This window comes from Lynx rufus, unplaced genomic scaffold, assembly GCF_022079265.1.
Source record: "Lynx rufus isolate CCGP_SWC_20201006 ecotype Redwood Valley unplaced genomic scaffold, mLynRuf1.p SCAF_1, whole genome shotgun sequence".
Lineage (NCBI taxonomy): Eukaryota > Metazoa > Chordata > Mammalia > Carnivora > Felidae > Lynx > Lynx rufus.
Genome location: NW_025814823.1, coordinates 196772821 through 196799693, shown reverse-complemented (window position 1 = coordinate 196799693; position 26873 = coordinate 196772821). Strand labels below are relative to the sequence as shown.

Below are 26873 nucleotides of genomic sequence, written 5' to 3'. Positions count from 1 at the left end.
GGAGACAGAGTATCTGAAGCAGTCTCTATGCTGACAGCAGACAGCCTGACGTGGGGTTGGAACTCATAAACCCTGAGATCATGACCTGAGCCGAAGTCGGATACTTAACCAACCGACTCAGTTAACTACCCAGCCACACCTCGTAACGAATGCATTAATACCTACATGTACCACTGACCTGTGACTGTGCACATGACGTGTCCTTAAGCAAAAAACACAAAGCTGTAAAACGGTACTGGTAGTTTTTTTTAAATTGTAATTATATATTTACACAGATAAAAAATGCAAATTTTTATTAATTTTTTTTTTTTTAAGAGAAAGAGTGTGAGCCTGCGAGAGTGGCAGAAGGAAAGACAGAATCCTAAGCAGGCCCCATGCTGAACGTGGCTCGGGGCTCAATCCCACAACCCTGGGAGCATGATCTGAGCCAAAATCAAGAGTCAGACTCTTAACCGAGTCACCCAGGCACTCTGGAATACAAATATTAGTAGAGATGTAAGGGGAGAAAACCATGGAAGAATATAACTGAACTGTTAACAATGAGAAGCAGAATTTCCAAAAGATAAATTCCTATACACAGAGTTGCTGAATGAAGAAAATAAGCATTTATAATGTTACTGGGAGCCTCAAGTACAAATACACAAACAACTTTCTATATTATATGGATATTTTTAAATTTTATTTTTAAAAATGTTTTCAATATTTATTTTTGAGAGAGAGACAGAGCGCGAGTGGGGGAGGGGCAGAGAGAGAGGGAGACACAGAATCGGAAGCAGGCTCCAGGCTCCGAGCTGTCAGCACAGAGCCCGACGCGGGGCTGGAACTCACAAACCGTGAGATCATGACCCGAGCCGAAGTCTGACGCTTAACCGACTGGGCCACCCAGGTGCCCCATATATTATATATTTTGATAATTGATTTTTTGTAATACAAGCGTGTGTTACATAAATACTTTTATAAAGGTAATTTTTAATTGTTGTGACATTGAACAATAAAATAGAAGAGGCCTTTGGAGACAGTGCCCTAGTTCAGGGGAGGGCCACCAGTGGGGGGTGTGAGCCCTGCTTCAGCTGAGGGGCAGAGCTCCGAGAGTAATAGCTCCTTTTGGTCTTTCCCTCTTTTTCCAGGAACAAGGCCCCTGGCTGTGACTAGGGTGGAGGAAGAATTGTGCAGTCCAAACGGCTCATCCATCTGGGAGGAAAATTCCAGCTCACGGGTTCCCTTGGGCCTGCCTGAGTGGCAAGCCTGGGAGACAGGAGCCAGCACAGGTGACCTATGGTTCTCCCCTCCCCCAGCTCCTACACCCCCTCAGCACAGGGGCCCATGAGGTCCAAGCCCTCCGCCAGCCCTTCTATATTCTTTCTATCTAGCCCTCAGGTTCACTTAGCTCTTTTTTATTGTTAAAAAATTTTTCAAATGTTTATTTGTTTTTTTTTTTTTTAATTTTTTTTCAACATTTTAATTTATTTTTGGGACAGAGAGAGACAGAGCATGAACGGGGGAGGGGCAGGGAGAGAGGGAGACACAGAATCGGAAACAGGCTCCAGGCTCCGAGCCATCCACCCAGAGCCTGACGCGGGGCTCGAACTCACGGACCGCGAGATCGTGACCTGGCTGAAGTCGGACGCTTAACCGACTGCGCCACCCAGGCGCCCCTGTTTATTTGTTTTTGAGAGAGAGAGAGAGAGAGACAGCGTGAGCAGGGGAGGGGCACAGAGAGAGAGAGAGAGAGACAGAATCCAAAGCAGGCTCCAGGTTCTGAGCTGTCAGCACAGAGCCTGACACGGGGCTCGAACCCATAAGGTTCACTTAGCTCTTTCCTCTTACCCAGAACTTCTGTACTCTGAGCACCAGACAGCCCTAGAGTCTGGAGACAGGGGTTGGGACCCAGGCTGCCCTACTCCCCAGCTCTGTCACCTTGGCTGAGCGTTCTGTCTCCCTGAGCACTGACTTGGGAGTCAGCCAAGCCCAGGTTCCTATCTTATCCAGGTTTCACCTGTAATATAGGGACAGTAGTAGTACCTGGTTCATAGGATCTGTGTGAGGGTAAAATGAGAAAATGGGTGTGAAGCAATAGGACAGACCTGGCATATAGAAACTGTTCAATAAATGGTTGCCAGCATTTTATCATCCTTTCCGTCTTTGTGACATCATTAGCTCCATTTACTGCTGGGGAAATTGAGGCCTGATGTGGTATAATCTACCCAAAGTCCCACAAGGAGCAGGCCTGAACTGGGAGGGGGGGGGGGGGAGCCAAAGTCTCCTGACCTCCAGACGGAGACTTTTCCCACGAGCAAGGATAATCCCCGTCTGGAATGAGGGTTGTTTATTCTCTTTACAGGGCAGATCCGGGGATTGGCTTATTCATCTTCCACCACAGTCAGGAAAGAAAGGGTCACAGGCTCTGGGGTTCTCTGAAACCAGGGCTTTGTGCAGCCAGGCCATGTAATGGGCGGGCTTTCCCTTGGCATGGCTCAGCTGCCCCTGAGTTGGCGGCTGGGCCTGTGAGTCACAGCTGCCCCACATCTCCATTCCTGTCCCCACTGGCAGCCGCAGCCCCAGACCCCTGGCAGCAGTCCAGGGACGCGAGCGGTTCCAAAGCGAGGTGCCCGTGTTCCAGAAAGAGATGCCCCCTTCCCCGCATCAGAGAAAGCAAGCGATGGCCAAGATCGCACAGTGAGGTGTGATAGATCTCAGACTGAAACCTGGTTCCACCTCAGGTGACCCCTGCCAGAGGGCCCAAGTGAGGAGGTCAGGAAGCCGTGGCCTGGGTCTAAGACCCTTGCGCTGGGGCCCATGCCCTGGTTAGCTCTATTGCCCTGGCCCCGTGCTGCTGCCAGGGTCTGTCAGGCCCGGGCTGGGCTGTGGAGCCTACGGTCAGGACGGAGCTGGCCAGCAGGCACCAGGATGTCTGGCCCATGCCGGCCCCGCACCACTGAGCGGCTGCAGTCGTGAGGAGCCTGGGGCCTGCTGGTCTGCACCCCTCTGCCCTGCCCTCAGAGCCACAGCTGGGCTCCTATTCCCTCGTTGGCCTCGCCCTGGCTGCACCCACCCCCGCCCACCTTCCTCTCTCTCTTCCTCTTCCTCTCTCTTGCTTGCCCTCTCTGCTCACTTCTTCCTGCGCTCTGGCCCCCTTGGGCGCCTCTGTCTTCCTTGCTCCCACTTGAGACCCAATTGCTAACTCACCGGGGCCTGGAATCTGGGCTGGAGCCGATGCCTCTCTCGAGCCACACCAGCCTGGGCTGCGGGCAGAGTGGAGGGGAGGGCAGGGGGTGTCCCAGCTTAACAGCCAAAGCCAAAGCACATGGTGGGGTGGGGTGGGGGACGCGGGAGGGACTCAGGTTTCTTCACATGAGCCTGTGAACAGTCCAGCTGGTCCCAGGGCCAGGCCCTGCAGAGCCGGAAGAACCTTTTCATTTCACACCTTGGAAAACCGAAGCCCAAGGTCCAGGCCATCCGGCTGCTAGCAAGGGGTGGAGGGAGTGTGAAAATCCCCATTTTACAGATGGAAATGAGACTCAGAACTGAAGGACCCTGTGTGGGGACGCTGTGGCCGGGGATCAGCCCCGTTCACCCCATTTCACATCTGTCACCTCCCGGCACAGGGACCCAAACCGTGAGAGACCACGAAGTCCATGAGTGAGAAGCACCAGGTTTAATATTAAAATCTTTCCCTTAAAAAAAAAGTACACAGATAAGAAAATTTGATGGCATATAAAATAGCACTTCTGCTGTATAAATGTGAGTTAATGTGAGTCCTAAAAATACTTGTAAACCTAGGTGATTACATCTTTGGTACCGTAGTGAGAACCCACTCCATCTCCTGGATGGGCAGAGGGGGCTGGTGCCCGGGGGCTGCTAGGCTGCCCTCCTCCCACTTCCAGCTCTCTTCCTGCCAACAGTCTTGGCTGCAGCCCTTGCTCCCCGGCACCTCCAATGCCCCCTGGGTTGGGGCGTGGCTGGAAGAGAGAGTACAGTGAGCGGGCCTGGGCAGTGACAAAGCCATACCCCACAGTTACTCCCTTGGGGACCGGGCAGCTGGTGGGTGAGAAGGAAACCCCCAAGATATCAAGATATCTGCCTCTTGCACCCCTTCTCAGGTTCCCTAGAAAGCCTTCTTGTCCTTTCTGGGGGACCCCCGGACTCCTCACTGTCCATTATGTCTGTGGCACAGACCCGGACAGGTGCTGGAGAGGCAGACTGCATGAGGTGGCCTGCTTTGCCCTCTCTGCCTCCTTTGTTCAGGAAGGCTCCAGAGGTGGTTGTGAGCCTGAAAGGGGTTCCATAGTCTTCCCATGGGGCAGCTGCTGGGGGCTTTCCAAGACACTGGCTGTCACTTCGAGTCAAGACCTGGCCAGCTGGCCTTTTGGGACTTGCCCGGGGCCCTGGGGAAAGGGCACGGTTCCTGAATGCCCGGAGAGTGAGGCAGGGTCTGAAATCTCCCCAGACCCCAGCTGATGCCCAGGACGGAGGTTTGGGGCGTTTGGCTTTGCTTCATCTGGGCAAGCGTGCCACCCCTTGGAATACTCTAGAATGTTCGTGCTGGCAGGGCACCGGAAGTCACAGAGTCCACCTTGCTCATCTTTCAATAGGGCAAACAGTTCCGGACAGGGTGAGGGATCCCTCCAGGGTCCCATGTCGAGTCCAATGCGCAGCCTGATCCACATGTGTGGACGCCTCTGGCGGGCCCACCAGCACGCTCATCACAGATGTGGGGCCCACCTGGCCCCGGAGACTCTGGTGGGTGAAGTAAGACTGGTGGTGACAAGGAAAAAGACCCCCCGCACTTAGGGGGCCAGGAAGACACGAACGCGGGCACTTTGTATGGGGAGGTGTGTCCCAAGTGCCTGGGACAGCAGCTGTGGGCCAGGGTGTCCTGTACTTGGCTCGGCCCCCAGCATTAAGCGTGGATGGCCCCAGACCAGCTTGGGCCTGGGAAAGTGGAGACTGGCATTAAGGGGCGGTGGCTTCCGGATGAACACCACTGTCCAAGGCTGGGCCCCGGCTCACCAGGAGCCGGGGATGCCAGAGTCCCTTCCCCAGCTCTTAGGTGGATGAAAGTGCAAGGAGAAGGCTACAGCTCCTTGAGGCGTAGCTGGCTGAACAGAAAAAAGCTAATCCCCCCCCCTCCGGAACCTCGAGACTCTCTCTAGTGATTCCAGCCTCCCCACCTGTCAGCCAGGGAGAGAATCCCAGATTCTGCGTCACCGAGCCCGGCTTTCCCATCCCGTAGATGGAGAAACTAAGTGCCCTGGGAGAATCCTGGCCCCCAGTCACATGGCCTCCCCAGAGGCAGAGGGCTGGTCACGGCCCCTGCAGTCCTCTTGCCTCCTAAGCCAGCCCCAGCGGTTTGGTGCCACATACCCACGGCAAAAGCTTTCTAGAAAGGGACAGCTGATGGGAGGCCAGGCCAGGCCGGGAGGCGCTGGGTGCTGGGAGGTAGAGGGGGAGCTCCAGGCAGGGCGAGGTGGGGCCAGCCCCCTACAGGAAGCTGTCCTCCGCCTCGGCCCGAGGCCCAGGGCAACATGAATCCAGTGGTGGCTCTGGCTCCACCTGGGGCTCGAGCTGGGGCTCTGGCTCTGGCTCCTCTTGGGGTTCCAGGGGGCTGTCGCAGGAGATGGTAGAGGAGGTGTTGACTTCATTCAGGGTGGAGCTAGGAAGAGAAGGCACACGTGTGAGGGGCTGGGAGGGAGCCGGAGTAAGATAACAGCAATAATCAAGAGCTTCCTGCGGGTGCAAGCTTGCACCATGCACCTGACACCCTTTAGTTCATTGAAGCCTTGTAAAGACTACATAAGAGGGACGCCTGGGTGGCTTAAGGGTCGGTTAAGCATCTGACTTCAGCTCAGGGCATGATCTCACGGTCCGTGAGTTCGAGCCCTGCGTTGGGCTCTGTGCTGCCAGCTCAGAGCCTGGAGCGTGCTTCAGATTCTGTGTCTCCCTCTCTCTCTGCCCCTCCCCCACTCACACTTTGTCTCTCTCTCTCTCTCTCTCTCTCTCAAAACTAAATAAACATTAAAAAATTCTTAAAAAGAAAAAAAAAAAAGACTACATAAGATAGGCATCATGAGGGAAGGGCTGCTCAGAGAGGTTGTGTCAGTGGCCGACATCACACAGCGAGACTTTGGAGCAGAATATCCAGTTAGCTCCAAAGCTCGTTCCTCACCAGCAACTCCATTCCCTGCACTCCTGAAGCTGATCCCATTGGATCCTTCAGCAACCTCCAAATAGACATGTGCTACCGTTTTCATTTTATAGTTGAGGAAACTGAGGCTCAGAAAGTGGAGGCAGCTTGTCTGAGGGCACATCGCAGGGCCAGCATTCACACCTCAAGGTGTCTGAACTCTGAGCTTAACTCCTCTGCATACTGGCTACCAGGAGCCTTGGAACATTTGCTTCTTACGGACGGTGTGGAGGACCTTCTAGATCTTGTGTGTGCTCCCAGCGCCCGTGGGAGATGGGTCTCAGGGCGGCTGGGGGCAGAGCTGGAGCTGAAACCCAGCCTGCAGTCGCTGCCACTGCACCAGAGGGGGGGATCTGGTTTTGGGGGTGGGTCTGGCCTCACGGGGGACTCTCCTCTCCAGCTGAGGGAAGATCCTGTCGGAACATGAAGTCCAGGCAACGGCTGGGCCTTCTTCCAACCACGCCCCCACCCCTACTGTAATTTCACCACATCTCAAGGCAAAAGTAAAACGTGAATCTCCTTCCCAGCCTGAATTCTGACCTCAGTTCCTGTGGGCACTATGCCTCCCACAACCACGCCAGGCTCCCGGGGGACCTCGGGCCATGGTCCTGGAGAACAGAGCAGAGGCCAGGGCTGGCGATGACCCCAGAGTGATACACAGGGTGCCGGGGATGCCGATTAGATTTCCTACCTCTCCTTAGGGCCTGGATAGGATGATAGGGTGGATGGCCCGTGGGGGCCACTTTTCAGGAAACAGCTACCTTGCAGCTAAGCCCTAGCCCTTCTGTCTCTTACCAGCCTGCCCTTTCCTCCTGAGGTCATCAAAGGTCAGATGAGTTCAGTTCTCTCTTCTACTCACTGGCAGGAACAAGTGCTCACCCTAGGTAGCTTACTTCTAAGGCAAGCCTGATGGCATGAACACACACACACACACACACACACACACACACACTGCACACTATTGCCTTGGGCCTCAGGCCACAGTGGCTACCTGGCAAGGCTGGGGGAACCCTCCAGGGGACCCTCATCAGCAATCTCGGGTTTGGGGTCAGGCAGGGGGATGATATAGTCATTGTCACTCTCGTTGGGCTGCACAGCAGTGTAGAGCACAGAGCTGGTGTCCAGGGGGGATCGGAGTCCATTGAAGCCGGGAAAGCGGGCTTGGGACCGAAGGACGGCTGGGTGGTCGCTCCTCAGAAACTCCTCATCCACCTGCTGGTACTTCTGCTCCACAGGGAGGGAGAACCCAAGAGAGAGGGATGTTCAGACCAGAAATGCCCGTGGGGATCATCTAGCATCAGACTCTGACCTGGCCCCTCCTGCCTAAGGCAACTGGTGCTCAGAGAGGAAGGAGACCTACCCAAAGCCTCACAGCCGGGAGGCTCTCCCACCTGGCATCTCACAAGACCAGGTGAGCTCAGGGCCCCCCAGGGAGGGGGCAGTCGGCAGACTAGTGCCCGTGACCCTCACACTTCCCCTACTTCGGAGTAGACAGGTGTGGGCTCTCCCCCCGCCTCAACCTCCTTCAGTGGGGCCTCAGTTTCCCTAACTACTGAATGGTGACAACCCACTCCATCTCACCGGGCGCTGAGCTGGGACAAGACGTGGGGGGGGAGTGTGGTTAGGAACGGACAGGGGACAGGGAGCGTGCATCACCCCTCCCTGTAACTCCCTCTGGTGGACAGGCTCTACTGGCTTCATTGGCCTCAAATGAGCCCGCAACAGGGTCCAAGCGGTCCGGCCCTTAGCAGACATGGAGCCTGGGGTTGTTCAGACTTCTGAAGGAGACCCAGGCCGTGGCATGGGTGCAGAGACATGAAAAGGGAGCAGGATGAAGGGGGCTGTAGGCATCGACTTCCAAGCAGGACGTCATCTCAAAAACCTCTGTGCTGCTAAAATAAATTCCACTCGTAGCTCCAGCCCATCCCGTACTAGTACCAGCAGGGAAACTGAGGCCCAAGAGGATACAGGGTGGTCCCTCAAATACCCAGTGTCTGACTTCTGGACCAGAACTCTCCATTTCGCTGCCCCGACATACCTTCTTGTACCCCTCACCCAGCAGCCTCTCGAGAAGCAGCACCAGCTGGGAGAAGGGAGGCCGGATCTCAAACTTCTCTTCCCAGCACTTCTGCATGATCTCGTAGCTGGGGAGAGGTGCACAGGGGGTCAGGGTCTCTGGTTCAGAGTCTGCCGCCTCCCAGAACGAGGTGGGTAATGAAGGGAGTTGGGGAGGACAGGTGGATGGGACTGTTTTTCCCGCTCCCTCAAGGCCCTCCCTCCACCGGTGGTTCCATGGGGTTGACCACTCCTTGGTGAGCACACGGCCCAGGCAGGTCTAGCTGGTAGGAGTTTTCATGCCCTGCTCTGGATGGGTGGGCACGAGACCCCAGCTGAGCCCTTGACAGTCAGCTTGGGGCCTTTTACTCGAACTATGGTGGAAGCAGTGAGGAGGTAGCCGTGTGGCCTGAAATCCAGGCCAGCGCAGGGGACAGCAGAGACCAGGTAAAACAAGAGATTCCTGATGACGGTGTCTGAATGCCTAGATACAGCTATAGCAAGGTTTTTCTAGCTCCCTGAACTAATCTATTTTCACCTTAAGCTGGCAACATTGGACATCTATGGTTTGTACCCCCCAAAAAAACCCTCCCAAAGGCTCCACTCACATCTCATCGGAGGCATGGGCAGGCTGGGCCATTCGGTAACCCCGCTTGATGGCATTATAGAACTGCTCATTCATGGGCAGCTCTGGGTAAGGGGTGCCACCTGTCAGGAAGCAGAGACAAGAGATACACAGGCTCAGACGTGTTGGAAAAGTGGCAGGTGCCCTATTCTATGGCACAGGGAGAGGCACACCAGCCCTTGAGCGGGCGAGGGTGCGGTGGCCTCGGCACTGGGAGATGTGGCTCTTGTAGAGGCTCTGGACAGAGATGACCAGCACCCCCAGAATCAGAGAACCAGAGAACGCCAGAGTCAAATAGACTTTTTGATGTCACTTCCAGACCCCTCGAGAGATGGAGAGGTAAAGAGACCCAGGGAAGACAAGGGACTTGCCAAGCTCACACAGCAGCGAGACAGCAGCAGCACCGTGACTCGAGCCAGAGAGCCCTGACCCCCCTCGCAGAGCCTGCCCCATGGCCCCACCAGGCTGGGGGTGTGAGTGGCCAGTGTGCCGTGCAGCTGAGGGCTGGGGGAAAAGGAAGCATACCCAGGGTGAAGATCTCCCAGAGTAGGATCCCGAAGGACCACACATCACTCAGGGTGGTATAGAGGCTGTTGAAGATGCTCTCGGGAGCCATCCACTTCAGAGGCAGGAAGGTCTGTGGGAGGGCAAGACGGCACTAAGTACCAGGAGGGCAAGCCCCACTCTGTGCCTGGGCAAGGGGAGGAGGTCTGGCCTCCTTACTTAGTAAGGCCCCCGCGCCTTACTCCCCAGACCCTGAGAGCCCGCCTCTGCAGGCACACAGATCCCACGCTCATCCCAGTGCTGGCCAGAGGATCAGAAGGCCATGGTTTTTCACCCACAAGCTGGTCACATGGCAGCCTCTACCCTAAGGAGGAGCCCCAGGGTCTGAGGCCTCTTACAGAACGGCCCTTCTTCCTGATCCCAGTAGAGGCCCTGGCCAGGTTGGCAGACAGCAGGGGAGCCAGGGACATGCCAAGGTGCCACCCAGCTCTCACCCGGCCGCCTTAGATCTCTTGGGTCTAGAGACCCTCCATCTCTGGGGTTCACTGTCCCCTTATGGAAAGTGGGAACATGAGTGGCAGGCAGAATGGTCACCAAATATACACTTGACCTGCTTCCCTCTTCCCAGAACCCATTACAGCTGGTCCCTCGCCCCCTGCCATGACCAGTGAATCTGAGCCCTGGGCTCACCCGTACAACCTTAACATCTCTGCCCCCTCCTGCCCCATGCACAGCTGGTGGCAAAGCCTGTCACCACTGGGCAGGGTAAGCCATGAGGAACTCCGTCCTGACCTCCTATATGCCACAGCCACGCTGACCAGGAGGAAACCTGTTCCCAGGTCACACGGGTCAGGGAAGGTACTCACGCTGCCTTTGGAGATATAGTTCGAGTCCCTCATGATGTCACGAGCCAGGCCAAAGTCACAGATCTTGACCAGCTTGCCCTCACAGATGAGCACGTTCCTGGCTGCCAGATCTCGGTGGACGCACTAGGTTGGGGGAGATGGGAGCTGAGGCCTTGGGGGCAGTTGTAGGAGAAGACCTCCCCGTCAAGAGCTTTGGGGAAAATGCATCGCCACACAGGCGTGAGAGGCCACGCGGTGAGAGCTTTGACTGTCCTCACCCACCAGAGTTGTGGTGAGGGGACGTAGCTGCCATATGGAGCTGTGTACTTGGAGGACCCTGGCTGGCTTGGGTTGCCCACCTCCCCATGACCCTGCTCCGCTCGCTGCAACCATACGTACGTTCTTGGAGGCCAGGAACTCCATGCCATTAGCCACCTGGTAGCTGAAGCCCACAAGATCTGTGTAGCTAAGCACCGGGGACTCGTTGATCAGAGTTGCCCGACAGGTCCTCTCGGGAGCTAAGAGAGAGAGCAGAAGTTCACCTACTTACTGTCTGTGTCTCCACATGGCCCACAGAACCCCTGCCCTTTTATTCACCGAGGCCGAATGTCCAATACAGGTAACTACTAACCCTCTAAGTCTCCTGCAAAAGGAAAACAATTGCCAAATATCTAATGTAAACCTCTCCTACCTTATCAGTGCTCTCATTGGCCGGAAAAGCCTTTGGCATTAGCCCGAGGCCTAGGCCACCTTTTCTCAGCCTGACCTGCCCGCTTCTCAAGGATACTGGGTCAGCCTTGTGCCTGTGGTGTGCCAGCACCCCAGGAGGCCAAGTACTCCTCCAACCCAACTCCTCCCTGCTGGATCCAGAAACAGAGGCTCCCGATGGGGCTTCACCACAGGACAGCTTTGGGCAGGTGGCTAACCTCGGTTTCTGCATCTATGAAATAGGTACAAGGCCACCTTCCTCCCAGTAAGAAAGGCTGTGATAAGAAAGCATGATTACATAGGCAAGGGGGCGGTGCATAGGCGTGCACCCACCTGTGGGGACGTAGTTGTCATAAGGGGCCACGTAGCTGGAGGACTCAATGTCTGCATATTTGATTCCTCCTTTCATGTCCAGCATGGGCACGTAGTCCACCGACTCGTCCTTGCTCATGTCCATGTAGCCGCCGTCACTCTCCCCAGGCAGGGACACGTGGCTGGGGGAGAGAGGAACATCCCAGGAGGAGCCACAGGCTGTCCTTTTCCTTCCCTTCCCGTCCCTGCTCGCCCCCAGGGCCCACCGGGCACTATCACTCAGGGATTTCTTCTTTCCACTCATCCTCCTTCAGCTAGTCACAACTTGAACAGCCACGCAGTGAGCTCTCTCAGCCAGCCGGTGGGGCCCTAAGCTGGGCACTGGGGTGCTAAGAGGACACAAGACCCAGTGTGTGTCCTTAGGGAGCTCACACCTAGGCATGATCACAGCACCCCAGCATGAGGGTCATAAGAAGAGCATGAAGCACGTGCCTTTCTGTGACACCATCCAGCCGTGATGTCCTGGGAGGCCTCAGCCACAGCCCAGAGAGCTATGGGACCGCGTATACACGTGTCTCTAGAGGTAGGGAATTGCCCTAATTCCCTGCAGCACCTGCTCCCCAGAGAGCTATGGGACCGCGTATACACGTGTCTCTAGAGGTAGACCAAAGACCGGAAGGAAATCGATCAAATTTGGGGAGGACAGGGGTGAGCCGTAATGTCTTTTAAGGATTTTCTGAAGTTATGCTTGTCTCTGCAATAAACCCATCTTGCTGTTGTCATCAGCAGAAGTAGGAAAAGTTACTTTTGGAAAAGAAGAAGAAAGACGCTGCATTGCCCACGGGACACCGCACACCAGAGACTGCGTGCTAGAGACTGGTGTGCCCAGCAGGGTGCAGAGCACCGTGCGTTGCGATGGGAGTCGGGCCTGGGACCGGAGAGCCCCAGGTGCTCACCGTGAAAGGAGAGGGTGTCACGACACAGAGGGAGGGGCCGAGGGGTCACATCCACAGAGAGTGCCCAGCCCAGGGCGGGACCCCTGTAGGCAGTCCGTAGGTGGCAGCCGATCCCACCAACACCATCACCAGAGTGATAAGCCAGGTCCGGGGGAGGCCAAGCCCCGGGTCCCAGACTGACCCGTGCGTGAAACAGCCTGGGCTCCTACACCCTGTCTGCCCACCCTGGCCTCGGCTTCCGCCCCAGCCAGGAGGGAGCGAGCAGGTGCTCCTCGGGGCTCCCCGAAGATTCGGGTCCCCGGCCTCCTTTGGTACCTGGGCAGAGGGAGCCCCGCGGGCAGGGCGTTGCTGTAGAGCTCGGCGCTGGGCGGGCGGCGCTTGTCAGAGCAGCGCTGCAGGAAGGTGTGCTTGTTGCGGTGAAGGTAGTCCACCAGGTCACCGTAGCGGCAGTACTCCGTGATGATGTAGATGGGTCCTAGGGGGGCACAGGCTCAGCGACAGTCCCCGGGGGGCCACAGACTTCCCATCGGGACCCTGAGGCCGACCACCGGCTGCACGTCGGGAAGGCAGTCGGGTAAGACGGCCGAGAGGCTTTGGCACCAGGCGAACCTGGGTTCTCTTCCCGCCTCCGCGACCATGAGCGAGGTACTTATTCTCCCTGAGCTTCACTTTCCCCATCTGTTAAATGGGGCTAACCGCACCCACCTCCAAGGGCTGTCCTGAATGTTCATAAAGTAACGCCTTCGTCGGCACGGCTCAGGGCCTGGCACATGGCAAGTACACAATGGTACATATCACTAACTTATTCTGGAGTCCCGTATATAAAGGAAATCAAGGCAACTATTTATTATCAGGTTATTGGATCAATTCAAATGCAACACATTTACTTGAAGCCAATCAGTGGGAACGGGAAGATATTGATGAAAACAAAAATTTTGAAATGGGTGATCTTGCGGACATAAATTGGCCTATGTACGCAATGTACTTCTGTATTTTATTTTGGTTGCACAATACTGAGGAAAATTCCAAATCTCACAATAAGCAGCTGCAAACAACGATAGCATTTTTTTTCTTTTCTTTTTTTTTTTTTTTTTTTTTTTTTTTTTTTTTTTTTTACAGCCTAACTTGCAATCAGAGCTTCAAATAAACACACTGGCTAGAGAGGCTTTATTCTGTGATCTGAATGAAAGCCACTGCCAATCAGCATGCTGGTGGCCTCCAATTGTAGGGATATAACTCACCTCACAGGGGCCGTGATTGATCAGTTTGTAAAATGTATTGTGAAAATTTAAAAATGTCAGAGGAACTGGGGCGCCTGGGTGGCTCAGTCAGTTAAGCGTCCGACTTCGGCTCAGGTCATGATCTCTCGGCTCGAGAGTTCGAACCCCACATCGGGCTCTGTGCTGACAGCTCAGAGCCCGTTTCAGATCCTCTGTCCCCCTCTCTCTGCCCCTCCCCCACTTGCGCATGCATTTCCCCCTCTCTCTCTCTCTCTCTCAAAAATAAATAAACATGTGGAGAAAAAATGTCAGAGCACCCCCGGGGTTTGGAAACGGCTGACCCGAGGAGTCTGTGGGCCTTGAAAGTGTTGTGATTCTGTGAGTTTGTAAACCCCACACCCGTGTGGGTCTGTGAGGTGAGGGCAGGATGGGCGCAGACCCTCCAGCTGGAGTGTCTCGTTGTCTGTGGATTGAGGAGGGGTGGGGAGGGGCCAGGCCTGGGCTGCTGGCATTTTATAGAATCCTCTGGGGGAGTAGTTTTGGTACCTCCTTTGGTGCAGGCCCCCAGCAAGTTGACCACGTTCAGATGGGGCCCAAGGTGACTCATGATCTTCAGCTCTGACATGAGGGCCTGCTTCTCGCTGCTGCGGGCTGTGGCTGAGGGGGAGACGGGGCCTCAGGCCTGCCCTGTCACCGAGGCCCCAAGGAGGCCCTTCTGCCCCACCCCGTGCTGGAAGACCCAGATGGCCGAGGGTGGTGAGGACCCACGTGCAGGGGGAGGAGAAAGAGGATGGGAGGACGGTCAGGGAGGGAAGGAGGTGCCAGGAGGAGGGGGCAGAATGAGGAAGCCTCTTAGCCAAAGCAGAATCTGGAGTGGTGCTGGCCACCAGGTGACCGGACCACTTGCGCCCAGCAAATCAGAATCAGGGAGTGCCTGGATGTGCGGGCAAGGGGCAGGGGAGATGTGGGGCCCAGACGTGAGGGAGGGGCAGGCTCCCAGGACTCACATTTCAGCATCTTGACCGCCACTTTCATTGTGGCCTGAGAATGGCTCAGGCCGTGAGCTGTGGCCTCCACCACCTGCCCAAAGGCCCCAGAGCCGAGGGTGCGTCCTGGGGTAGAGACAATCCCTCAGCTCCTGGCCCACCAGGAAACGGCATACCCCATCCTCTCTGAGGTCAATCCCCCAAGCCACCTGGAATTAAGGTGTTCCCCTAAAGGAGTCTCCTAAGATAAGACCTCAGTGTTTGGCAGGCCTTCCTGGTGTCTCATCTAAGTTCTGCCTGCTTTCTGGACCATCTTTTGTCCCTGGAAGCCTTCTTCCCACCCCAGAAGGGTGCTCAGCTCCTCTGTATGCCTCACCCTCTCCAGCTAGTCTAAGCACAGGCCTGGCATGCAGGCTGTCTTCGATGAATACTTCCTCTCTCGCCACAAAGGTCTCCCAGCTCACAAAGGCACAGGATCATAGACCTCAATGCTGAACGGTCCCTAGGGGACCACCTTGCCCATTATATGGCGGCGGGGACACTGAGGGCCAGAGAACGCAGCACGGCAGCCCTAGGTCTCAAAGCTAGTCATGGCAAGGCTGAACCACACCTCAGACAGTCTTCCCCCCCGCCTCAAGTACCCAAACTGCTCCACGACTACTCCCTGGACTGACCAAGCACAAGCTGGTCCCGTGGCAGCTCCCAGGTAGAGTCATAGGGCAGCTGCATAGGGTCCACGTAGATGTACTCATGGCCATCAGAGCTCACAGATTCAATCACCTTCCATCGGATCTCATAACGTGGCTTCTGTAGGACCGACACCAGGGATGGATCGTCAGAGGAGTTCTGGGCTTTGGGGCCCACGAGCCTATAGCCCCTTACGGAACAGATGGAGCAGGAGCCCCTGAGGCCAGGGAGGGGCAGAGGCATATTTGAAGTCATGCAGCAAGTTACTGATAAAGCTCAGCTCCGTGGGCTCAGTGAGAACAGATGACAACAGGCCTTAGCTGGGCAGTGGCTGAAGAGGGGCTAACGGCCAAGGGCCCGGCTCATCAGAACCTCTTCACCAGCTTCTCCCAGAGCACTGGCTGCTCCCCAGATGGGCATAGAAGGGCAGGCAGCCCCGGAAATGGACACAAGCTAGGGGCACTCGGCTGGGTATGGACAACCCCTCCCCATGCTGGGTCACTCGCAGCAGGAATCTCAGAAGGATGTAAGCTTAGAATGTCGAAATCATAGCATGTTGGAATCATAGAATGATAGAATCATGGGTGCTGCAATCTTAACTCGGGAATCCTAAAATGTTGGGATCGGAGAATAATGAAGCCACAGAACAGGGCATTGAAATTACAGGTTAATAGGACGCGAATGCGTTTCATTAGAATCCTGGGAGTCTCTGGGGGTGAGAGGTGGAAGAATTCTGGAGTCCACGGTCCACCCAGAAAGTGCCTTGCCCTGTGGCTGGGAGGGGCAGGGCTGATGTCCAAGTAAGACCCAGGAGGGCAGAGCAGGGGCAGGGGACCCTGGATGGCCTGGACCAGGCCTGAGATGGCCCTTGCTGCTGGGGGTGGAGGCAGCTCGGACACCGGTGCCGTTCTATATCATTTTACACCTGCCCTGTGTGCTGGGCTGGGACGTGGACAGATCCTGTAATATTCAAGGATGGCAGGGGCCTCCGTGCAAAAAAAAAAAAAAAAAGAAAAAGAAAATGGTGTACCAGTCTGCACCCATTAGGCAAGGATGGGAGATTACCTTCTGCCAGAGCATGATGAGGATGATGAGGGAGATGATTGTGAGGACCACCAAGGCCAGGATGGCCGAGATCACCACCACCTTGAAGGGCAGAGCTGGAAGCAGAGACAAGAGCTGGCCGTAAGCAAAGAGGGAGCTTAGCAGCTGCCCTGGCCACCCCTCACCCCACCTCCAGAAACACGAACCCTCTCTGCTTGTCCCCCTCTCCACCAACCATGCCCGTGACATCAGACTCACAGCCCCTCCCTCTGGGCCAGAACTTCAGCCTCTCCCATAAGTACCCACGTCCCTAAGTAACAGCTGTAGCTCAGCTCACTGTGGGCCCCCATATACCTCAGCCCTTGCAAGGATCAGTCTGGCCTGACCACGTGTGACATGTCTGACCAGGCCTGACGTGTCTGCCATGGCTTCAGACTAGATGCCAGCTCCTGATGACTAGACTCACCTCGAGTCTGAATCTCTGCCCTTGCCGGGGCTGTCACAGCTGGGACAGAGCCTGACCAAGTGGCCAATGGACTGAGTGACTGAGCTCACACAACCTGATGAATCCAGACTGTTTCCTCCTCTGCTTCCCCTGAGTACCCAGTGGCATTGGGGTAGTGACAGTAGTTATAAGGTGTATCCCCCAGGGAGCAGGGGTAACCAGGTAGGGCTAACTCGGGGCCCCCAAGTCCCAAGTCTCCTCCCTAAGGCCTCAGCCTCTTTGCTGCACAACTTCCCATTCTTTCCCCCTCCCTCTGCACCCACCCAGGCCAGACCCTCATCCCCCCTGCCCTGACCCACTGGCCACCCATGGGATCCCTGAAGAACTCATTCCCTCCCCCTCTGTCCCCCACCTGCCCCTCTCGGCTCCCCTGGAGGCCCTGTCCTTCCTCCCCAGGGTCGCAGACCAACATCACTCCTCTCCTCCCTCTCCCCACCAGGTCACACATCGCAGTCCTGGGAAGGAAGACTGAATCTTCCAAGGAGCCATCTGAGTACAAAGAAGAGGCTTCATCCAGCCATGGTCGTTTCCCCATGAGCTGGTACACAGCTTCCCCTCCGGGTGGCACATGAAAGCTTTACTCCTGTCTCGCTCCAAGTTGGTCGGCAGGTGCCCACTTGCTCAGGGATATGTGTGCATGTGTGTGCGTGTGAGTGAGATAAGGTATGAAAACCTCCACCTATCCCATCCCAGGGTGGGGGGCTGGAGGCAGCTCTGCGTACGGAGACACATGTGTGGGCCAGCTCACCGACCTGTCAAAATGCCTCACACAGCCCTCAACGCTCTGCTTGCGCTGGCTTCTGCCCACCCCTGCAGCTCCTCCTTTACCACTCCCTTGCCTCTGTCTCCTCTCTCCAGCCCCTAAATCACACACATACTCTGTGCTCCAGCCAAGATTTCTCTGATCCCATCATGCCTCTGGGCTCTTGCACAGGCCATACCTTTTTACCGGAACACCATTCCTCATCAGCTAACTCCCAGGTTATCTTTTCAGGTATTGACCTAAAGCTTCCTTTTTCCAGGACACTTTCCTGAATCCCATAGCTGGACACGGAGCCCCCTCCTCTCTCTAGGCTTTCCCCCACAAAGTACTGACCCCGGCAGTGGGACTGTCTGTTTTCTTCTCTGCCTTGTCTCTGGGCTGTGGGCACTAGAAGGGCAGGCAGGGCTGGGCCTTCCCCAGTGAGAAGCTGGGGATTACTATTCCGTTATTATTTACTGAATAAGGAAACGAGCGGGTAAACGAAGTACAGACAGGTAGATGCACACACAGGAACTAGCAGGGAGCAAGAGCATCCAGGTACTGGAGGAGACTATTCACATAGACAAGAATCATGCACGTCTGTGTATCTTCTAACAGACGTGCATTGTGCAGCAGGCATCTGTGTGCAGATTGTGTTTGCACGCTCTCGCGGAAAGGTGTGCTGCAATTCCATGTTTACACAGACGCACACATGCGTAGGAATTCTACATGCATTGTTTGCACGCCTGCACGGGGATTGTGCATGCGCACGTACGTGCATACAGACATACACTCCTGGACTTATATACGTGTCTGGGGATTGGGCATATTCATATACGCGGTTTATAAACATACACTCGGTGGGCTGACACACAAGGTAGGTCTCATGCACGCTGACAGACATGCACTCCAGCTTTACATGCGTGTCTGGGGGTTGGGCATTCTTCATTGTGTGGTTTACAAATCTACACTTGGAAAGTTTGCACCTGCGTCCAAGGATCAGGCCTACTCATATGCATGGCTTATGACATGCATACAGCGTACATATACTATAGCCATGATTTATATCAGAGACCCATGGATGTACACACACATGCCAATACTGTGTTGTTCTGTGAGTGCGTAAGAGCACACACTCTGGTGGGTTTCACACACTCTGGTGGGTTTCACAATGCTCCTGAGTGCCTACAGACACACTGGCTGCAGCCCACTGGGCTCACAGGCACGGATCCAAGTATGGCAGGGTTGTGATGGGGGTGAATGGTCTTCAGGGGCCACCAAGGCGGGAGGACTCACAATGTGGCACCACGGTGACCTCCTGCATGTCGTGGCCCAGCAGGTTGTGCAGAGTGCAGCGCACGGACAGAGGCTGATCCACACGGCGCAGGCGGAGCGTGCTCACCACCTCAAACTCCTGATCCTCAGGCCAGTAAGTCACGTTAGTCTCCAGCTGGCTGTCCTCCTCGGAACTGTTCCCCAGTGGGGTGGGCGGCAGCTCGCGCGGACATCTGCCGGGAGAGCCAGTCGGGTCAGCTTCCAGTCCCTTCCCTCTTCGGACTGGGAAACTGAAACCAAAGGCAAGCAGCGCCACAGGGCGGTAGTGGAAGGAGGCTCCCCTTACCTCCACCCCTCTGCCCCCCCCCCCAACCCCCCTCTGGTTCCTGCTTCTTCCCAATGCCTGGTCCTGAGCTCGTTCCTCTTGTGGCCCCTAGACTGACCGGCAGAGGGCGCTCCTACCCCAGAACGGAAAGCCCTGGATGGCAAAATCCGCTCCATTCATTTGATCATGAGTCAAGGTAAGGAAACGGACACTTTAGGTCATACAGAGAATCTCCAAGAAGCCACATCTCCTAGGACTGGGCTCTAGCTTGGAACAATGTGCCCAGAGAAGGGGCTGATCTAGACGAGCTCCACTGGGTCCTTCCAGCCAGCTGTGGTTACCCTGGGAGACAGAGGCCCCAGGTCTGCTCACCTTTTGAGGTCACTGCAGGTAGACCAGGTGAGGTGTGGCTGGGGCATGCCCCGGCCGCGACAGCGGACTGTCTGCTCCCCGCTGGCAGGATGGTTTTCACTTAGCTCCAGCACACGGACAGGCACTGTGTGGAGAGGGCAGGAGGCCAGGAGGTGGGGAGGTCAGAAAGGACAGTGAGAAAGGCCCTCAGGAAGGACCTGGCCCAGCCTCTCCCCCCGGGTTTGGGGAAGGGAGCTTCAGGCTGCAGGTGAACATTAAATACCAGGAATCACGGTGTGAAAACTGACAGATTCCCCTTCTGGGTACTTCAAAGGGGAAGCCTCAGTGGGGTGCTAGTCTGTCTCTAACACCTCTCTGAGACTCGCTAATCTTCCCTTTTAACAAAGACAAGAGCAGGTCTGAGGGTCAGAGAAAGCCCTGGGAAAGAGCGAGCATGGAACTAGAATTTAATAGCATTGCTTTGTTTCCTCAGAGTTTATTTTAGTGGTTGCTTTCTATTTATGACATGTGATGCTGATTTTCCATCTACAATTGAGAGGTTAAATTCTCTTTCAAAATAAATTTATTTTTAGACAGTCAATTGACAAAACAGTAAGTCTTCAGTGTGTCATTCCCTTGCTCCAAACCCTGCAGTGGCTGGTCATTTCCGTCATAGGAAAAGCCAAGGTCCATACGGCAGCTCTAGAGGACTGTACTGTCTGCCCTCCTCCCAGCCCCCGACTGCCAGGCCTCAGCTCTGACCTCACCTCCCACCACTCCCCCCCGCTCTGTTCCAGCCACACAGGCTTTCTGCTGTTGCTGCTGCCTTCGTACAGCGTGGTGGGCCCTTTCCCACCAGCCACTTGCCTGATGGCAAGTGCGTGAAGTCTTCACGCAAACGTCGCCTCCCTGAGGCCAGCTCGATGAGGCTATATGCGCCCTGAACTCTCAGTCCTGTCTACCCAGTCTCTTTTTTTCTACAGCATTCCTTACCTTCTAACCTTCTATGTAATTTGCTGTGAGGTTTTAGAAACACCAGTCTAGCCCAGTGGCCTCCTTGTATAACTTGAGGCCCAAAGAGGGGATATACTGAGTTCATCCAGCAGTGGAAGTGTTGGAGCTCAGCCTAGAAGCCAGCCTCCTGAGTCCTCAGCTCCTGCTCCTGCTCCCCCTATGGGTGGGTGGACAGTGTAGGGAGGGAGAATTGATGGAAGCGGGGGGGTTGGGGGTTGGGGGTTGGTGGGAGGCAGGGTGGAGGGCCCCTCACCATTGACCTGCAGCTGGAAGGAGATCTGGGCCTCTGCATCCTCGTGGAAGGCCCGCATGGTGTAGTAGCCAGCCTCAGCCACCTTCACCCGCACCAATGTCAGTTCTGACACATACCTGGGGAGCAAGACAGACCCAGCTGAAAGAGCTGGAAGGACTCTTATGGGAACCACCCCCCCCCCACCTCCTTGTACAGACAAGAAAAACAAGACCCAGGGAGGGACAGGGGCTTCCCAAAGTTACACAGGCATCGGTAGCAAAGCCAGGACTCTCATGAATCCCTACCTACAGGAAGCTGGCTCCACTGAGCCAAGAGGGAGTGTTGGGTAGGAGGAGGAGGGTGGGGGGAGCACCCCTTCCCTCTCCCCCTCCCCCCCCACATCTCCCCCTTGCAGAAAGGCCTGGCATTGCTTTATCCTAACATAGTGCGCCTGTGTCAGCCTGCTCATCAGCCTCCCGGCCACCATCCATGCACAGGTGGTAGTGGCCTGCCTGGCACCCTCTTCCCTAATCTCTGGCCTTTTTCTCCTCAGCTGCTCCCTGCTGGCTCCACCCATCACAAGGACAACTACACATCTGGGTGATCGTCAGAACAATGTCTGTTTCCCCCATAGACAGGAAATTCTAGGAGGCATGGAGCAGTCTATCTGGATCTCTGCAGCACCCCCCAGTGCCTGGCATGGCACCTCGCACATAGTGGGCTCTCGGGAAAGGTGGGTCTAGGTTTATCCAGTGGCTGAAGGCTGTGGGCTGCCTGGCAGCTGCAGAGAGTAACTTCAAGAATGGGGTGGGTGGGTTGCTGCTCACCGGGTCTCAGACACATTGCGTGTGGACAGGGCAATCTCGCCTGCGCTGGAGTCGCCTAGCGTGCGGTTGTCCTTGAGCCACATGACAGTAGGCGGCGGGTAGGCCTCGAACAGCACCTGCAGAGTCCGGCTGCGGTGCAGCTCCGCGAATTGTACGGCGTCCAGCTCTCCCAGCAGCTGCACGTAGCCACTCTCTGCAAGGGGCGGCTGTCAGGGGCGATGCCCCGGGGGCGGGGCTATGCCCGGCTACCAATAAGGCAGCGCCTCCTGGAGGCGGGGCTCCCGGAGGCGGGGCATCAACTGAATGCCAAAGGAGCCCAGCCTTCTGGGGGCGGCGCTTCAGGCTTTAGGAGCCGGAGGAGAGATGGAGTTACAGGAGCTGGGGTTGACCTTGGAACTGAGACGGAAGCAGGGGCCAAACTGAGGGGTGATACTGGTTTGGGAGCCAGGTTTGAGATTGGGACTGGAGTTGTTCTTACCGGGCGTGTTCTGGCTCAGGATTGCAGCTGAGGTGAGTTGCAACATGGTTGAATTTGAGGAATGGGCTGCCTGGGCCTGGGATGGCAGTTAGGTTTAGAAATCTGGTTGGGGCTGAGGTTCTGGCTAGGCAGAAAGCCTAGGCTGGGATTAGAGTTGGATTTGGGGCTGACATTGTGTTTTGGTTTGGATTTATCCCGGAAATAGGCTCTGGTTGGTACTGAATGAAGCTAGAGCTGTCCTTGAATGTGACTGACAGTACCCCGGGGTTGTGACAGTGTCTAGGTCCGGCACAGAAAGAGGGTCGGGGCCAAGCCCAAGGCACGCACCAACCACAGTGACATTGATGGACTTTTCATCTCGATGGTCATTCACACTCTCCGATACATTGCAGATGTAGGTCCCTGAATCGCCAAGCTCGGCATTAGGGATGTGCAGGATGGAGCGTATGTGGGAGGGTACATTGAAGAGGAAGTCAGTCACTGGCTCCACCAGCCGCCCACTCTGTAGGGACAGGTGGGGAAAGCCCCCCAAATCAGGCCGTGTCCAAGAAGTTAGGCTGCAAGTCAAGATATCCATCCCTCCTTGGCCCTTCCTCCAACCCCTGGCCCAGCGTTACCTCCATGCGTGGGTATGTCCATTCAAAGTTGACCACCTCATTTCCGGTCACAATGCACATGATGGTGATGTTCTCACCCTGGCGGACCACAGTCTGCACTGCATTCACTGAGACATTGATGGACGACACTGATGGAGAGAGATTGGCTTAGGGATGAGGAGGCCACCACCAGCCACCAGCACTTCAGCTTGGGGATGGAGTGGGGGTTCCGAGAGAGAGAAGGGATGACTGGTGTAGAAGATTCATTCATTCAACAAATATTTATTAAACATTTCCTATATGCCAAGTACTAGTCTAGGCACTGAGGCTTTAGCAGTAAACACGACAGACAAAATTCCTGTCCTCATGGAGCTGACATTCTAGAAGGGATAAGAGACTTGAAACCAATGTCCTCTCTGGGCATCTAAGTATAGGAGACATGCATTGAGCACAACCACGCACCAGGCAGCCTCTGTTTTTAATCCTCACAATAATCCCACTAGGCGGGCAGTCACTATTTCCCCCATTTTACAGAGGAAGAAGTAGGCTCAGAGAGATTGTATGCCTTGTGCAAAGTCACTCAGACGGGAAGCGCACGGCTGGCCTTCAAACCCACCTGGCTCCAAGGCCTGTGCCTTTGCCTGACCCAGTGTACAGCCCAGCCCTGCCACTAACACTTCCCGTAACCTCTGAGTGTCAGGTTTTTCCTCTGTAAAATGGGGAAACACCACCTGCCTTCCAAGACTACAGTGAAAATCCAGTGAAAAACGGAATTGCACGCTTTGTAAAACTGGAAAGGGCTATACCTCTGCGGAGGGTCATACTTGCCTCTGCTGAGCATCAGGCCAGAAAGGGGGCTCACCCTGGAGACTGTAGACATAGTAGGCTTCAGAATCCACTTCCCTGTCCCCGATGATGGTTTTGCAGACATAGGTCTTGTCCTCGAAGATACCAGAGAAGCCACGTTGGTGGTCATAGGGGATGGGCAGTGGAATATCCACTTTCTTCTCGTGCAGTGTCACCACCAGGCTCGGATCCGTCACTCGGCAGGGAATTGTGATCTCAGATATTTCCGTGAGAAAGATGAACAGGTCCTCGGGGAAGACGGGAAGAAAGCCCATAGTCGGATCTGCCAGGTGTGGAGCCAAGAATGAGGGTCAAGGTGGCTGGTTTTCTGGCTATCCCCTGAATTTCTGTGTGTGACCTTGAGCAGGTGTCTTCCCTTCTCTGGCCCTCAGTCTTCCCATTATAGAATAAGGCTGCTCTCAGAGGTCTCTTCTAGCTTTCACATTTGATACGGTCAGCACCAGGGTGAGAAAGAAAATCAGCCACAAGTCAAAGGGCAGCTAGTACCTGGGGCTTGGAGAATGGGAAAGTTAGGACGTGGAGGCCAAAAGAGAGCATACTGGAACCTGCTGAGAATGAAGAGTTCTTGGGAGCCAGGAATGGGGTGGGCTGGCAGGGAGGAGTCAGATATCCAGACCAAGGGGTGGGAGTAAACACAGTCCTGGACTGAGCCAGGCTGGATTCCATGATTTGTCTGCATTTCTAAGCTGGCTGTGCCTCACAGTGTTCACTAAGCACTCTCAGCTTCCCCCAGATACCTGCAGTTGAGAAGTCAGGGAGTGAGCACACAGGGGGGGGCCCTTACCTGGCACAAAGATGTAGAGCCGTTTTCGCTCAGCAGGCTCCGGCCCGAGGGAGTTTTTGTAGGTGCAAAAGTATTCTCCCGTGTCTAGCCCAGTGACATTGGTCAGTGTCAGTGTGCTGGAGAAGGTGCCATCCTGGTTCTTGGCCGTTTTCTGCAGGGGCTTCTGGGACATCCGTTCCCACACCACCGGAGCTGCACCCGAACAGGTCAGAACGAAGGTGCTGGAGATATTGAGGACAAGCTCTGGCCCCGGAGGTGTGATGACCAGGCCCCAGGAGGCCTGTGGTCCCAGCAGCAACAGCAGGGGCAGCAACAGCACCTGGCCTTTGGGAGAAAAGGCACCGGATGTCAGGGCACAGGCGCGTCAGCACCTCCCCACCGCGGCTGACCCTGGAGGAGGCCATATCTGCACAGTCCTTGAAGAACACACCTCCCTAATCCAACAGAGACTGGAACCCGTGGCTCTGAAGCCTGCTTGTCCAGTGCCTGGTCCCCAGGGACTCCTTCTAGCCTCCTGGCCTCCTGATCTTAGTGTCTCTCCATCCTAAGCCTCAGAGTCCTTCAGCTATGCTGTGCGCAGGCTGTGGGCATGTTCTCCCGAAGGCCTCAGGAAATCCTCGGGAAGCAATTCCCAGGCCTCCAGTTCCTGCATTACTTCCCAGGTCACTTTCTGAGCCCCTTCCCTGCAGCTGCCCCAGCTGCCCGGGTTCCATCCAAAGCCCAGAGGTGGCCTTGCTCGGGGAGGGTGGAGCACAGTAGTTCAGAGTAGGTCAGACTGGGCAGGAGAGACTCAGCAGCCGCTGGGAGCCAGAGGGAACCGGGGTGTGAGCGGGAGGTGGGGGGGCGGTCAGGTGATTGGTTCCCCTCCCCCTGCTGATATCCTCCGGGAAAGGTTCTATAAGCCACGTCCCCCAGACCTATGGGTGCTCAGCCAGCCAGTCAGTCATCCTTCATCCTTGGTAGGCTGTCAGCTGGTCACTGATTGCCAGTGACCATTGATTGACTAGCTGGTCGGCCGCCCAGCCCCTGGAGCACCGACGGCATGTAACAGGCAGCAGTGAGGGAAGGGTGTGCTAGGAGAAGCCCAGCCAGGCCTTGGGAGCTCGCAGCCAGTGAGAGATCCAGGCAGGGGAGGGGAGTCCCAGACCGGAAGCAGACCAGCCAGGCTGATACCAATGAGTCCTCAGAAGAGGTGGGAGACGGAGGTGACTGTTAGCAAGTGGGGTGGGGGCAGCCGGTGAGGGGCCACGGGGTACGGAGGACCGAGCAAAGGATTTGAGCTAATGGCTCTGGACAAGCAGGGGTCCACCGAGGTTTCTGAGTTGAGTGGGCAGTAGAAAAAGGACTCCACTGAGAGCCACTGGAAAGGCAGGAAATTGAGGTTCAAGAGCACGGCAGGGCCCCTGCCTCCCAGGCCCTGGTGCTATCATGCACCACCCTCCCAGGGCCCCCCTGCCCCTTTGACGACAGGAGCTAGCATGGCACTCAGAAGCTGCAGTGTACCTACCTTTGAGGACAGGAGCTGGCATGGCGCTCGGGAGCTGCGTGGTGTCCTGCAGAGTTAAACAAGGGTCAGGGCTCAGGGAGAGCCGAGTCATTTCAAAGTCTGACTTAGCACGTGGGTCCTACAGAGTAAACCCCAGCCCCAGTAAACCCAGTCTCCATGTCCATGGGGCTGAAGTCAAAAACCACCCATGTCCCATTACCAAGAGGCCACTCATGCCCAAGGGTCCCCTCCCCCTGCACGGGGCTTGGCCTCGGGGTGCCTGGACCCTGCTTTGGCTCTGCCTCTACCTCTCCAGTGGCCTTGGCTGAACCCAGGCCTCTCTGGGCCTTAGTTTCTCTGTATGTACAGTGGGAGAGGGGACTTGGGCTGGATGGCGTCCAGCGCCCGCCAGCTCCAACAGCCAGTCCTCCGGGTGACAGTTCCAATACCAGGCTCTTATCTGCCAGGACAAATATTTGGGAAAGCGTGATGAAAGGCGTGGGGGAGCTGGAGGGGGTAAGCCAGAGCCCAGAGAACTCCCATAGGCTCCACAAGCACAACAGGAAGTGGAGGCGGCTGTGGGAAGGGAAGCGGGGGAGTCAGGACTGCGGAATGTAGGGGGGCACCTCCGTGCCTGGCCCCCTCTACTCAGCCCCAAGCTACACAGGGAGGCCCAGGGGAGAGGGGCCAGGGGGTGGGCCCAGGGGAGGCCCCACTGCACGGCAAGGCTTCGAAGGTCCTTGGAGACTACTGAATCCAAGCCTCCCACCCCCAGTGTCCGGATGGGGAAACTGAGGCTCTGAGAGGGAAAGAAGTTTGTCCAGGGTGACACAGCAGAACTTGTCCGAGAGGGAGACAAAGACACCTGGGATGATAGAGGCAGAGAGAGACAAACACAGAGACCAAAGGAGGCAGCGAGAGACAGAGGCAGGAACACAGAGACACAGACTGCATTAGGTGGGTCTTTGCTCGATCCCTGCCCTTGGCAGCCCTATCTGAGGGTCCCAAATAACCACCAATGGCCAGGCTTACAAGGGTCTGCCCACGGCATCGACAGGAAGGAGGCCAGAAGTGGACAGGATCACAGAGCAAGAAACGTGAGAAGTGACCACATGACCGGGCAACAGGGAGCCTCCTGGTGCTGCGGGGCTGCTGACTTCCCTGAGGGGCTGCCCAGCCAGGTCCTGCTCCTGCGGCCAAGCCTGGCTTGCCCCCACTCCACTCCCCATCTTGGCCCTTTTACTCTCCAATCCAGGGCCAGGGTC

At 56.0% G+C, this 26873-nt stretch overlaps 1 protein-coding gene across 2 annotated transcripts; it reads right to left on the bottom strand.

Moving 5' to 3' along the window:
• Positions 1 to 3653: 3653 nt before the first annotated feature.
• Positions 3654 to 24309, bottom strand: PDGFRB (platelet derived growth factor receptor beta). Of its 2 annotated transcripts, XM_047073688.1 has the most exons (21): positions 24123 to 24309; positions 23334 to 23600; positions 22493 to 22620; positions 22203 to 22377; positions 21398 to 21590; positions 20592 to 20707; positions 19346 to 19469; positions 18670 to 18881; positions 16148 to 16242; positions 15070 to 15202; positions 14417 to 14521; positions 13956 to 14066; positions 12505 to 12664; positions 11255 to 11415; positions 10613 to 10731; positions 10235 to 10357; positions 9390 to 9501; positions 8848 to 8947; positions 8223 to 8328; positions 7176 to 7408; positions 3654 to 5653 (listed from the first exon to the last, which is right to left on the bottom strand). In XM_047073688.1, exons 1-21 carry the CDS (start codon positions 24292 to 24294, stop codon positions 5482 to 5484), a joined length of 3117 nt encoding a protein of 1038 aa, XP_046929644.1. In that variant the 5' UTR covers positions 24295 to 24309; the 3' UTR covers positions 3654 to 5481. The 2 variants fall into 2 exon arrangements, with proteins under 2 accessions (XP_046929644.1, XP_046929646.1); XM_047073690.1 differs by lacking the exon at positions 24123 to 24309 and having other exon boundaries at positions 23300 to 23500.
• Positions 24310 to 26873: the final 2564 nt, after the last annotated feature.

Coding starts and splice junctions, on each gene's coding strand:
- PDGFRB (XM_047073688.1), bottom strand. CDS start 24,294: ATGTCCCAGAAGCCCCTGCAGAAAACGGCCAAGAACCAGGATGGCACC. Junction 11,416..12,504: donor GCGGGGCTCCCTCTGCCCAG/GTACCAAAGGAG, acceptor TCTCTCCCCCAG/CCACGTGTCCCTGCCTGGGG. Junction 10,358..10,612: donor AGTTCCTGGCCTCCAAGAAC/GTACGTATGGTT, acceptor CCCCCAACCTAG/TGCGTCCACCGAGATCTGGC.